This window comes from Micropterus salmoides, unplaced genomic scaffold, assembly GCF_014851395.1.
Source record: "Micropterus salmoides isolate LMB-PRFRI ecotype aquatic unplaced genomic scaffold, ASM1485139v1 Ms_hic_scaffold_19, whole genome shotgun sequence".
Taxonomy (NCBI): Eukaryota; Metazoa; Chordata; class Actinopteri; order Centrarchiformes; family Centrarchidae; genus Micropterus; species Micropterus salmoides.
Window position 1 is genome coordinate 27957244 of NW_024041039.1, and position 14222 is coordinate 27971465.

A 14222-nucleotide genomic window follows, 5' to 3' on the forward strand; every position below is an offset into this window, starting at 1 on the left:
CTGCGAGATGATGATAATAATAATAATAATAATAATAATAATAATAATAATAATACAACTTTATTAAAACATTTTTTGCATCTTTCAAAAATGCGTTTGTAAAAGTCTAATATTCTATTAGTTCACTCTTGTAAATAAGATAATAATTGTTGCTTACTAATGACATTCATGGAAACACAATATTTACGGAAAACTGAAGCATTCAAGTAAAAACAATATAAAAACACTGAAATCACCAGTGTAGCTAAGTATGACTGACATCGAACAGTGCAAGTATGACTAAACCATCTGTCGCCCTTAGTTCTGTCATCATCATTGTAGCAGTTTTTGAACCGGCGTTTGTTTTGTGCTGGTACCTTCGCTGGTTCAGGCCTGTCATGGACAGGTTCATACTCTTTGTATTCTGTGTGGTTAATTTGTGTTCTTTAACGACAGACAGTTTGATAGATTAATGTCGTTTGAGCAACATCCGTCTTTTCAAAGTATGGCTGGACGATATGGCCAAAAATGTTACAATGATAAAAAGTTTAATATCTTTCGATATCGATAATTACCACGATAAGTATCAAATCGTTATTGATTTTATTTATTGAATATTTATTGAACATTTGTTATATTATTATTGAAAATAATTATGTCGCGATAATGTTATTGTTTTATTGTCCGGCACATTTCAAAGCCAAACAACCTTCATGTGAGTGAGGTTGATCCACGTCTAGTGATTCAATCTAACGATGTAAATTTTGAGGCTGGTGTTTTCAGTGTCGTATCTCCTAGAGTAAGTTCAGTCATGATTTTTTCTTTTAAATTTAGAACACGTGTACGGCATGCATGACACAGTGAATATGTGGATATAGTGTTTTTGATAGTTTTTTTGCAAAGTGAGTGCATAGCCTATTCAATAATGTCTGTTCACACATTGTTAAAAACACAATTAAGGTATTATACTTATTGCACACTAGTGTTGTAGTCAAGACCGCCCAAACCGAGTTTATCGATACCAAGACAAGACCAAGACTTTTAGGGGCTGAGACCAAGTCGAGACCAAGACCAAGGGAAGGCAAGACCGAGTCAAGACCAAGACCAGTTCCCCACATAATGTGACACACAATAAAACGTGGAACGAGATCCTTCTCAGACTGATCTGAAAAATCCACTTTCCCATTAAAACACCCACATACAAACAGTAAGAGCTGAAATCAACGTAAGCATCTTTATTCAACACTCCTTTTCCATGTTTACCATCGTGGGGAGGGGGGACAGTTTTTAATGGTAACAACACATTTTATTAGCGTTATTGGTTGCATTTGAAGCAATACGTTATACATCCGATCAAAGTTAGGATGTTCACGAATAAATCAGACAATGCAACAACAATTTATTGATATTCCCAAAGTTATGGTCTTGAAATAAAAGCCTGAGTCCTCAATGTTCGAGACCGAGACAAGGCCGAGTACAAATGCAGTCGAGTCCGAGACGAGACCAAGACCATCAAAAGTGGTCTTAAGACCGGTCTCCAGACCAAGACCAAACTCTGAACACTTAAAGATAGCATGTGCAACTTATATAATATTTACTGTAGGCCATACTACCTGTGAGCTCATCTTAGTCCATCTTGATTTGAATATGTCAAACATCATTTTATTTTTAGTTTATTTTATTTAACCTTTATTTTACCAGGAAAGAAATCCATTGAGATTTTTAATCTCTTTTACAAGGATGTCCTGGCCAAGATGTGAAACAGCACACAGTGAAAACAAGGCATTACATGTACAGCAGCATTATTCATAAAAGTAACAGTATTATTAAATTATTTACAACAAAGTATCAGATAAAAAGACATAAAAGCACAATGAAATTTAAACATATCATCATTTTATGTCTGGCATTGTCACTGTTTGTTGTAGAAAAGCAGCTATTCAGTCTCCTCCTATGGAGACCTGTCTCGTCTTTGTTTGCATGTGTACTGTATGGGCAGATATGAACAGGTGTGTATATCACTGAGCCACAGCTAAGGTCAGCCAGCCGAGTTATGCATACAAAAAGTAGACTGAGTCTCCAAATCCAACAACACGGAAACCTTTTTTATTTCTATCTTTAATGTTCCTGTTAATAAGTTTTGCTTATTAGTATTCAGTGGATGTAGTTTTTACAAAAATCACATCATAATAACCTCATCATCACATAGCTGATAAATAGTTCAGATTATGTTCTCATTACAGAAATTCTCAGGACGAACGTTTCATTTTCATGTCTCAATACTCCCACTGTACTGTATGTCCCCATCTTTAAATGGCATAACTCGCCATAATGAGAAAAAAGCAATCAAAAATCCCCATTACTTGGAACAAACACAGAACCAATGATTAGGACAGGCTTTGCATCCTCAACACTTTTGTTTTTTGTCCCAAAGTCATCGTTTTATGTAAGGTAACTTGAGGCCAGGGAGGCTATGGCACTAAAAAATGAGTTGGCAGCCCGCTGTGACTAAATGCGACTAAACACAGAGTTTTTATGACACTGACAAAAAATTTTTTTAATGTGGATCATGGTCGATCCACTTCTTGAGGTCAAGCTGAGGGGGTCTAAGGCACCATCCACACTACTGTGTTTTCGAATTAAAACGGAGACCTTTTGCTACGTTTGCACCTCCTGTCCTGACTACAACAGCGAAAACGAAGACCTAAAACGGAGAAGTCTGGAAACGCTGCCGTTTTGTGTTTCAAAACTCCGGAGGGCGTTTTACCAAAGACAGCCCAAAACGGAGGACTTTAGAAACGATGATGCAGCCGCTGACGCTCAGCTCTCTGACTGGGTCTTATAAATCCTGATGAGGCCTAAGACCTCAGCTTGAGGTATTGTGAGGGAGCCCTTGGGATGTGACACTTGTAGATTGTCTAGGAAAGGCTGATTGTTGACTTTGTAAAATGCTATGCTTACAGTAATGTTAGCTTGTCCAGTGGAGGCTCCACGTGTGACGTTTACATTCAGTGTTTCCCATACATTGATTTTTTTTGTGGTAGCACCCCACAATTTCAAAGCTGACCGTCGCATATTGATTTTTTTTTTTTTACTAGGCCTATTTAAAATCGGATTCGACTGCAGAGCTGGGCGCAGCGCATATATCCGCTTAGCACTTCACTGCACAAATCAGTCAAACACAGCCCTGTCAATGTCAGAGACCAACCTTACAAAAAGTTACTAGCAAGCATGTAAGGAGTCTAGCTAATAAGGATAGCTCTGTTAACGTTAAAAACAGCTGGGTTGTCGCGGTTAGCACGCTGGAGCTGACCAGTTAATCACCTTGACAAAACAATACCTTTCAGAGCTAAGAACGTTTAGAACCATACCTCTATACAAAGTATCATATAAATGTTGAAAATGTTAGAATTGTGCTGTATAAATAAAACGGACCTGACTTGATTAGAATTAATCCTTAGGGGATAATGAATGGGTGTACAAAATTAAATAGTTTTCAAGATACTTTCTTCAAACTCATGGTGGAGCTAGAGGATCACCAGTCAGTAGGATTCATCCACTTGGGAAAATGAATACTTAACCAACAGACCAACATTACTAGTGCCTAGCATGGTAAAGTAAGGGTTTTGTAAAAACAAACAAATTAAAAAACACATATTCCTCAGTAGAATTGAGTCTTGAGAAAAACAGTGTTTTTGGTAGCAGTAAAACATCAGCTAGCCTGCTTGAACTATGACAGCAAGAAATCTTTAAGGTATGAGCATCTGAATACTGGTATGTAAAGATAGCTTGCGGATGTTAGAAATGATCTACAATAACATCTCCAGCACAGTAAGAACATTACAGTTGTGTAATGTAGTTGCGGTGAAGGTTTGTTTCATGAACAATAGTGTTAACGTAGCTTCACTATAGAATCAACCTCATATGAGATGTAAGGCCCTTCAGAGATGGAGACATGTCAGAAAGCATAATATGTATCTGAACAATCTTAACAAACAAAAAAATAAGGTCATTTCCAAGTAAGTGTAGCCATCTTTCTAAACCTGGGCTATTAAACACATCTACTGTGGCACATGAACCTGACTCATGATCACCATACTCATAATTCATGTTTCAATCCATCAAAAAGCAAGGTATGACTGATTGCATTGAGGCAGTTTTATTTGTTTCCTGCACTACTATGGTGTTGACGTGTAGGCTTAGGCAGTAACTATTTTTTCATAACTTTGACATTTCTTCCGGGTTTAGCATGTATGACAAAAACACACAGCTGAGCTGCTGGAGATAGAAGTCATTGTAGCATGCATGACATTGTCTAGCCAACAATGCTGTCTATCTAATATAAAGTCTTGCTGGGTTGAAATACTTAATGCCCATAGAATAATGTTTAGAAAGACATAAAAACATCGGTGAGTTGAACGGAGATGGTGTGCACGCAGCTTTGTTTGTGTTGGCTGGCTCAGCTTTTTCATTGGGACTAAACCCAAAACAGGGGCAGAGGCATTTTTCTTGTTTACTAGTCCGGTAACGTTATCCTGCCGCATGTTGCCACTTTTGATGAGCAGTTTAATAGAAAGAGGAGTCTGTATTTTTGACAGTTTAAAGATTTCTAAATACCCTGGTGTACTGTAATACCGCCCAAGTCTTCTTTAGTTTAGCCTTCAAAATCCACAACCTCACCAAAGGGATTGCCAAGAAATTGCGAGAGCTGGAATCCACAGCCTCTCTGCTGGAGGGTGTGACAGGTTTATCTGGTCTGCTAGATCAGATAATTTTGGAAAACTGCATGAACTTTCGCCTTCTGTAGTTTCAAATACTTTAGTAAAAGCTATCCGGTGAATAGCTTTTGTTTTTTACAGACCCTACAGACATTTTTAATATGGTTGTGGTGACATGTTGAAAGGCCCAAGCATGTATCCTCACACCCTAGAACTCAAACAAGCAGTCCACAAACACAAATTGTTTTTTTAATCTCTCATTATTATCAGTTAGTTTGAACAGGCTGTACTTTCCCTGTTCCCTAAGCACATGAAACATTTCAAGTGCAATACTGGTCCGATTCCAGCGAGTCTCACGCCTGGAAATTCAAAAGCTGCCTGTCACAGAATTGAAAAAATCCATTTCCATCCAGACCTCTCAGGTGGTCTGAGACAGGTCCGCTTTCCGTCCCCACAGTAAAAACTAAACATGGAGAAGCAGCGTTCAGTTTTTACGCTCCATATATCTGGAACTTGAACTCCCAATAACTCAATAACTTTCATAATGTCTGCTGAAAGTTATTTTAAGACTAAAGACTTTTCTTTTAGATGCTGCCTTTAATCAAATCAAATTTGATTATATTTAAAAGTCTTCTTATTTTGCCTTATGTTGCTGTTTTATGTAGAGCACTTTGAATTGCCTTGTTGTTGACCACACCTGATGCAAACAAAGAGATTGAAAATACCTTCACATTGTTGTTTCAGAACAAACTACATTGGCTTTGTTCATAACAGTCTCTGTTTTAAGTGTTTTTAATACTATTTAGGTAATTAAGGATTTGCATGGCACAGAAAAATAGGGTACTGTATATCTGGATTGGCTAAACTAGGGTGGGTGTTATAAGTAAAATCCTCTATCATGGAATGTAAATTTATATTGTGATTCAATATCAATATTGATCCACAAAACATAATGCAAAACTGTTCACAATGAAAATAATCAGACAGAAATGTGTGTTTTCAGCAAATCCATTACTGCCTAACCCCACCCCCCTCCTATTATTCTTTGTCTTATTTCAATTTAGAGGATAATTAGGCTATAGTCTTAGTTTGGCAAGAACAGTTCCCATAATTCGGTGGCTTTGTGGGATGTAATCAGGAAGTATAATGTTGCTATGGGGTCAGTGAGTTAGCTACAACGTTTTCTTTTTGCCTAAATTTGTTTAGACTTTGACAAATTGGCACCATTAAAAGTATGCTTAATTAGCTATTAGCAGTTCCAGTCACTTACTGGTTTACTTGATTCTGAAGAAAACTTGATGGTTTTCAGGCAAGTTCTGGACTTATGGGGAGCGCCTTTTTTCTATGGACATCAAAGATTATGAGAAGTGTGAGTCACAATGAATCTAAAAATATGTGTATGTCTGTGTGATCACATTTGAATGAGTTATGACTTGATCTTGACACAAATTGCAGCAATCGGGCTACGGGTTCTAAAGTATCCTACTGTAACTGCATCATTGAGCTGTGTCACAGCTTCTGCTGCAGCTCCAACGGCTGACCACGTTGCTGAGCGAGCAAAACTATAATAACTAACTTCTTGTTATCAGAACACGGCAATGCACCTGTCACTTTCACCTCATGCGGTAGCAGTAGCTTTGCATCACATCTCTCCCTCTGCACCCCCTGGTGTTTACTTCTGCTATTCCCTGTTGTCCCCACCCCCCATCCCCTTTCTCTGTGCTGTCCGTTTATGTGGTGTTTCTTTCCCCTATCCCCATGTCTGGCCCCTGTCTGGCCCAGTGACAAATACATTTAAATAAATAATAAAACAGACAAAGGAATATAATAATATATAATATTCTCTTGTTGCACAATATAGTATCCAGCTCCTCATATTCATACCAGGCTGGGCAGGTTTAAAAAAACAAAAAAACAACTCTTTTAAAACCCTAAGCATGCTTGTGATTTTCTTTGTGGTTTTAAGGATAAAGTTTTCCAGTAACATCACCACAAGCATGGGCTTGATCAGACCTCTTCTTCACTGTATGAGCTGTATGTAAGATCGAGTCTGTGAAATTTAGGGCTGCAACTAATACATTTTTTGCACGATCGAATAATCATTTTCTCAATTGATTGATAAATAGCTTGGTCTACAAAACATCAGGAAACAATGACAAATGCAAAGGTATCATCTTCAAAGTCTAAAGCTGCTTTCAGACCAAAAGCGAAGCAAGCGTTCGGGGTGGTGAGTTTACATACAAAGTCAATGCAAAGACGCGTAGAGCCGCGATTTCCTGTCGGGCGGCGCGAAGCGATGCGAAGGGGGCCGGTCCGGCGAGTTGAATATTTTCAACTCAAGCGAGAAAGTCGCATGGCTATAAGTGCTGAGATTGTCCGTACGTCACCGACGGCTTCAGAGCGATGAGCGGAGAGGGCCGGGCAGAGCGGGGGATTGAAAATCTGCTGGCTGGCTGAGAGCTGCTAAACTTGGGGGAGAGGAGCAGGGAGCAGCGCTGCAACCATTGGACAAATAAACCCCCGTAGTCTGCTCTGACAACTACGCCGTTTACTCACGGGAGGAGCCCGGAGTTAAATGCTTTTATTAAATTAGCTTTTTACTTTAGTTTTTGGGATTTCAACATTGATTTATCTTCACTGGAGCTTCTCAGCAGCTAGGTTCCGTGCACATCCGGTTCCAGTGCTGTTGTTAGCGTCGTTAGCTCTGTCGGACTACGAGCTTCATATTTATATAAAAAACGGACAAAACTGGACATTGCTGGGAGAAAAGAAAGCGAGGAAGTTGAACTACCTGGTGAGTTCAGAAAACATGTGTCTGTAACTTTATTCCAGCTATCATTGTACTTTACTGTGACCAAGTTAGTATAGCATAGCCCCGATCGATCCAAACTCCATTCAGAAAACAAACATTTTAGAAGTTGTTGTCCTGCTTTTCTGCTGACAGACCTGACAAAGCATGAATTCATATGTTTAACAAATCTGCATCATGTTGTAGTTATTTCGGCATCAGTTTAATCCGTTTATTGCTATTTAATCACAGCAAAATGTTTACTTTGGATTCATACAGTTGTAGTAAAGGTGAGTTGTGTTTATTCACGTTATCGCGTTAAAATCACATTCTCGTGTTGTGTGTGAACACTTTCAGCGAATGTACTCACGCGAGCAAAGCGTCGCGAGGAGAAAATTCGCGGTTGGTCCGAATGCGGCATAAAGCTCAAAAATATTCAGTTTACTGTAAGAGAAAGAAAAGCAGGAAATTCACCTTAGAGAAGCTGGGAGCAGAGAAAGTTTGGCATTTTTCCTTGAAAAATGGCAGTTGCCAATTAAATTAATGTCGCTTATTAACTTATCTATTAATCAACTACCGTTGTTGCTTCGGCTCTACTGAAAATGTGAAAATTGTGACACGTGACAGGGTGAAAATTCAATGTTTGCTGCACTCTGGGTAAACATTTCATAACATCTGCTGAACTGACAAAATGCGCATCAGGTGCCCAGAAGAACAACTGCAATGGGATGATAATAAGGCTGTGACTCGTCGAGGTGAAAAGCTGTCTCACAATATCGGCATGACGGAGTTTGAGGGTGAAATAAGCGTAGAAGATGCCACCGCCACTTTTAAATGCTTTATGTGACATTATTTTGGGGACCTGGTGGAAACAATAAATGGCGACAGAGTGACAGACAAGAAACAAACAATATGTAAGCAACATTTCAAAATGCTTCTCAACATTTCAACTTGCACTGTTCAGCATTTTGTGGCTTTCAGTCGAATTAAATACGATTTTTCCAGTCATATATTTCGTCATTGTAGATTTCTTAAAAAAAGTGTTAAAATATCGTCTCGTTCTCATGAACCCAATATGGCGTATTGTCTCGTCTCGTGAGCTCCAAGTGTATCGTCACACCTAGATGATAATGTGTAAGTAGACAATTGCTTGCCAACACCTTAGCTTGATAACGTTATCACATGTTAACATGTCAGGGTTATGTGTCTTTCAGCTTGTTTTACAATTCTTCTACCCCCGGCAGCCTTAGCTACCACAAAAAGTGGTAAAAAAAACCAAAACAAAGACGTCATGTACTTTTTTGAAAATTCCCCATGTAATGGAAATTTGCTTGCCTGCAGATGTTTGGGAAGCAAAGACCAGTTAATCACAGCAGGATGGAAACAAATGCCTGTGACTGATGACTTTATCTGTGAAGAGACCATTCATTTCATGCAGGCTCTCACTACACAAAGCAACCGTTTTATAATATTACACCCAATCCAGCTGAGTGGGGAGGACATAGTCATTATAATATAATTACCTCCTGTGTACTCCTACATCATAAGAGTCAAACGTTTATGTTTGTTCCCTTGTCAATAAACAAGAGGCTTGTGGACAGTGTCACATGTCGTGCCCGCTCTCTCATAATTACTCAGCTCCAGAACTACTCAGACCCAAAATCAACTTCATCGAGCCACATCTAATTGCACTGAACCAGGAAATGTGTCATACCTGCACAGCAGGTTTTTAATTTCAAAATTAAATGTTATGCAATGCTCGTCTTCCTCATATCACAAGAGCATCTGTCGATGTACATTTAGCGCAACAACATGTGACAATAACAGCTGAGTCAGAGGCAATACACGTCAACCCTTCACAAGCACACCTGAAACTGGTCTGGATGCAGGGCATTATGAGCTGCAATACATATTTGTATAAAGAGAACTGGAAATATCTGGGATAAATAAAGTACTGGAACTTTCTCTGTCATTATTGTGACCACTTGAGGTTTGACCACTTTCTTTTGAAATCTTTAATTTATCCAGGAAAGAGTGACTCAGCATGGATCTTTACTTCTTCAAAGTCACACAGTTCTACACGTTGGAGCTGCCAGAGTCTTGCCCTGTCGTCCAGCAAGCAAGGCTTGAAGGATTGGGGGTCAAGCGCCTTTCCCCAGGGCACCCAAACAGAATGGGGTCCCTCCGCTTCTCACATTCACGTTCCACAACAATGTAAAATGAAAATGAAGCGCGTGAGGAGAACAGCAGCTCGTGTTCTGCGTGACAGCTCAGCTGCTCTCCCTCCTCGCTGTTTACCTCTCCTCTGCATTTTTCAAACTCGACACCAACAAAAGCAATGCGTGACTAAACTAGCTCTGCCACAGCTCACTGCCACACTGGTCCATTTTGAAAAAGTGCCTGAGGGGGTGAACACTGGCTCTGTGAGATGTTTCCACTCTGCTGTTGGCTTGTGAAATATCATGCATTGGGTCTCCAAAGTGAGGTCTGAGGACTACCAGGGCTTCACTATTAATTCAATGAATAGATCCAGATTGTGTTTTGACTTGGTCCAGAGTAAACAGTGATTGAATACAATTATAGATAATATAACAAAGATATTTTCTGATAAGGGTGATTAGGGCCACTATTTTTTCTAAATGGGGAGTTGTGGCCCCACCACCCTGCACTGATAAGAGGTTATCTGATGGATGGATGGACTGTGAATGGCCTTTATCTGTGGTGGTTAGTTTATTTAAAACTATGACATTGCTACTGAGTTAAATGGGCTAACTATTGTAATGTGTGTCTGCGAGCCAAACGAATAAATAAAATGAATAAACTTGTTTTCATCTTACATGTGGCTGTTGAAGCTGTCCAGCTCATCAGTGTCGTGGAGGAACACCTCTCCTGCTTCTTCTTTGTGCTTGGATTTCTTTCGTTTCAGCTTGAACGGCAACAGCCGCCTTTTCTTCTTTTCTTTCGGGGAAAAGGGCGAAACATCCCCGGGCAATGTGTCGCTGTCTCCCGGGCTGAGGGGACCGGGACTTGCCGGTAAAGACCCCAACTTGTCCGTGGGGGTGGTCCCTGCTCCATCTTTGAGGGAGCCCGGCCGTTTCCGCTCCTTGCTGTCTTTATCAGGTGATTTTAATTTGAACAAGCCCTTTACTTTCAGCGTGCTGGACTTACTCATGGTGTCTGACAAAAAAAAAGTCCTTGCTAAGAAAGTGCGAGGAAGATGAAGGCACGGGGAAAGTTGTCCTACTTATAGAGCAGCTGCTGGAGGAGTGATTCACCGGGCGAACCTGCAGAGCTGGTTCCCGCGAGGCTTTGGACTTGCCCACACCGGTCGCGCGCGCCACCAGGTAAAACAGCGAGGGAGCAATTTAAGATCCGCGGAAGAAAAAGTAGGCCACACTTCCGAAACCTTCAAAATAAAATGCCTATTACTACTGTTTATTTATTTCTCTAATATGCAACATTATGCTGAAACAACATGTCCATAAAGTTATTACCAGACTTAGTTGAGAGAGCCCCAACCACGTTAAAAGAAGAAGGTCGCTCAAATGTTTTGAAACGGGGCTATGTAGAATTATATAATTTGATTTACTCAGGAAACACAATAGGCTATGGTTGTTGCCAAACTAAAAAAAAAAGCCTTTTGAAAACACTTCTCCACACTTGACATTTTAAATTAAAGATAAAATATTGATATAAAAAGTTTTATTTGCATACAAAATGAGAGTGAAAGGGGAGGAAATTCTCTTATAATGGCTCTTTATGTATTTAACGCTCTTTCAATAAAAACGATATACTGCAACAAAATGTGTAGTGTTTTAAACAAAACAATCTTGCCATATCTTTGCACTTTAAAGGTCAAAGCAGAAAGAAATGCATGGCAGGACTGAACCATTCGGGGCCACAAATGCATATTGGTCAGTAGTATCTGCTCTGTAGCTGTACATTGTAGTGTACCCTACCCTTTCAAGTACTCACAAGTAGCCTATACTGTGTCATATTCAAACAGGCTTTTGTATTTGCGTTTTTGGGTGCTTGCAGCAGGTGCTCCACCTGTCCTGTGGGTGATGAGAATGGGTTAAAAACAAATTTGACAAGCTCAGTGTATATAGGCCTAATAGTTAAGCAAGGGGCAATTTACGGACTGTGTATTCTGACAGATCTGTTTTGGGAATCCTTTAATTATAAAATTTAAGATTAGCTATGCATTTCATTACAATTCACGTACGTTATTCTCTCACACACAAGACTTAGGGTACTTCCATTTATGAGTTACACTAAAAAGCTTTTATTTTGAAAAGCAGACTCAGCTTTCTGCTTAATGCAGCTCACAGGTTGTCTCTGGTTCTTGAATCTCTCAGCACAACCTTCTCAATTTAGTCTCACCTTGATGCAAACCTCCATTTGCCCCTTAATTACCTCTTCACACGCTGTGTAATTATAAGGCTTTTATATGGTAGGCATGGATGGATGTGTTTGTATCTGAATTTAAGAGAATTTAATTGATAAAAGTTCACCTATGAGGTATTCAAAGATGTGGGCTGTTGAAATTATGATAATTAGGGTTTTGTTCTCAGTTTTAAACTTAATGTTGCTTACCTACATAATCTGTTAACATGATCTGCAATTTAGAAATGTATACATTTGTATTAAACGACCTTTTAAAAAAGCATACATGTTTTTTCTCTCCTAAAAAGGCCTTAAATCAGCGGTTAGTCACTGTGATGTAGATTATACATTTACATCACTGAAAGTAAGGGAGGCCCAAACGTTGGTTCCATAAATAAAGCTCTGTTGAGATGGGTTCACCATCTCCACAATATCATTGCAAATAATAACTTGAAAATAACACATCGGATCTAGCCTTCTGTCCATATAAACTCAGGGTAATTGTTACGATGCACCTTTACATCATGTGTCGTTATGTTTTGTACATTATGTCTGTCTGTGTCGAAGTCCACTAATTATTTGGTATCCACTGAAATAACAGCTCTATCTGCTGGTCATGTTGAGTAAAAGCAACTACAGTTTGTAGACACATCCAGTCAAGTCCAAACCACAAGCCTGACATGCAAACAAATAAATGTTCCACAAATAGAAAAAGAGACTGGTTTGATGGTTGTTTTAGTAAAAAAGAAGTTAAGGATTTATTAGGCTACATCATGGTTTATAACAGGGGTCGTCAAATTAGTCTGGCATCGGCCAAATTTTTTTCAACCCATTATATGTATCTGTCATGACTGAGATCTATTTCAGCACCAGCCCCTATCAATTTATTTATTTTTTATTTTTCTGCTATTAAAGCAATCTGGCCGCGGGCCAGATATTATTGCTGGCGGGCCGGTTCTGGCCCGCGGGCCGCCTATTGCCGACCACTAAGTTTATAATACTAAAATATTTTAATGTTAAACCAGAAATTAAACCCTTAGATTGCAATGAAAACATTCACACAATGATGGCAGGCTAATCTGCAAGGTGTCAAGTGCTGATCAGAAAGATTGCAATCATACACACACACTCACACACACACTTTTACCCAGGAAAGCAAGCCGCACCCACTGCGTAGGCCTGCACACACCGAGGCCTGGAGACCCTTCAAGAAAGCACTCCACTGACTGCTGCAAAACCAGCGACCATGCTTTGGACCTGGCTCTGAACTTTAACACTGTCTGATAAGGAAATGAAGTATCTGTTAATGTTTTATCTTATATTGATATTTCTCAACTGGCGCCTATGTCATTTTGCAATGGTGAGCCACCATAACTTCAAATTGTCCCCAATGTCCTCACACTGTTACTAGCCACCCTAACTATTTAATAAGCCAGCAGTTAGGATGCACACCTAATCTGTTCATTCTGTTATATTTTTTTGTGTAAATGTTAAAATAACACCAAACCTGATCATCTTTGTTTTGCAAACTTTATGGAAGAGCTATTACACCTTTAAAATGTTGTGGGAATAATACTTGTGTAGTAAACTCTGAGAAAGTTAACGTCTAACTCTACATAAAAGTGTTAAAAAAAACTAACACTGGTCGGTGTTTAACTCCAAAAAGAGTTCAATAACAGTCTGTGGTGTGGACCCATATAGACACTTTAGAAGTATTAAAATTAACAGTGTTATGTATTTTGAATCTTTGCATTGAACACACAGGGGGATGTCCCTGTATGCAGAATGACAAAGTGTTATTTTGTTTGTAGAAACATCAGATAAAGAGGACCTGTGAACATAGACAACAGATACAGATGCATTTGAGATCAAAAGCAGGAAGATCAGTGACACAGTATACACCCCCACATGAAGTGGATTGAACATCTACTGTGTTCTGAGCAAACATTAGCAAGTTACCTTTATTATAATACAAATTAGACGGTCAGTCACTTTCTATCTGAATGTAATTTCTATGAAGCATCACTGAACAACGACTTTATATAACAACCTATTAAATGGCGGGCCAGAACAAAGTCAAATGATTTCAAATCCTTGTGTATACATGTGCATGTTTAGCTCAGTACTGTGCGGGACTCCCATTAGGGAGACTGGAAGATCAATTCCAATTGACTGCGTATACCCCCCCCCCCCCCTTCTTTATTACATGATTATAAGGACACAGCACATGCTCACAATAAGACAAGTGCTGCAGTGTGTGTTGATCCGCATTCATAAACCTATGAACGCTTATTTTCATTTCTCTGGGGAAAGCAGGGTGCGAACTATGGGGGAGCCACCTAATAAGACAT

The 14222-nt window shown here is 39.4% G+C and overlaps 1 protein-coding gene across 4 annotated transcripts in view; it reads right to left on the minus strand.

Moving 5' to 3' along the window:
• Nucleotides 1–10746, minus strand: part of crybg1a (crystallin beta-gamma domain containing 1a) — a 43213-nt gene extending 32467 nt beyond the window's left edge. For all 4 annotated transcript variants that reach the window (XM_038728334.1, XM_038728335.1, XM_038728336.1 and 1 more), the window contains exon 1: nucleotides 10323–10746. In XM_038728334.1, the coding sequence (XP_038584262.1) occupies nucleotides 10323–10657 (335 nt within the window). In that variant the 5' untranslated portion in view covers nucleotides 10658–10746. The remainder of the gene's footprint in view (nucleotides 1–10322) is intronic.
• Between the last annotated feature and the right edge of the window lie 3476 nt (nucleotides 10747–14222).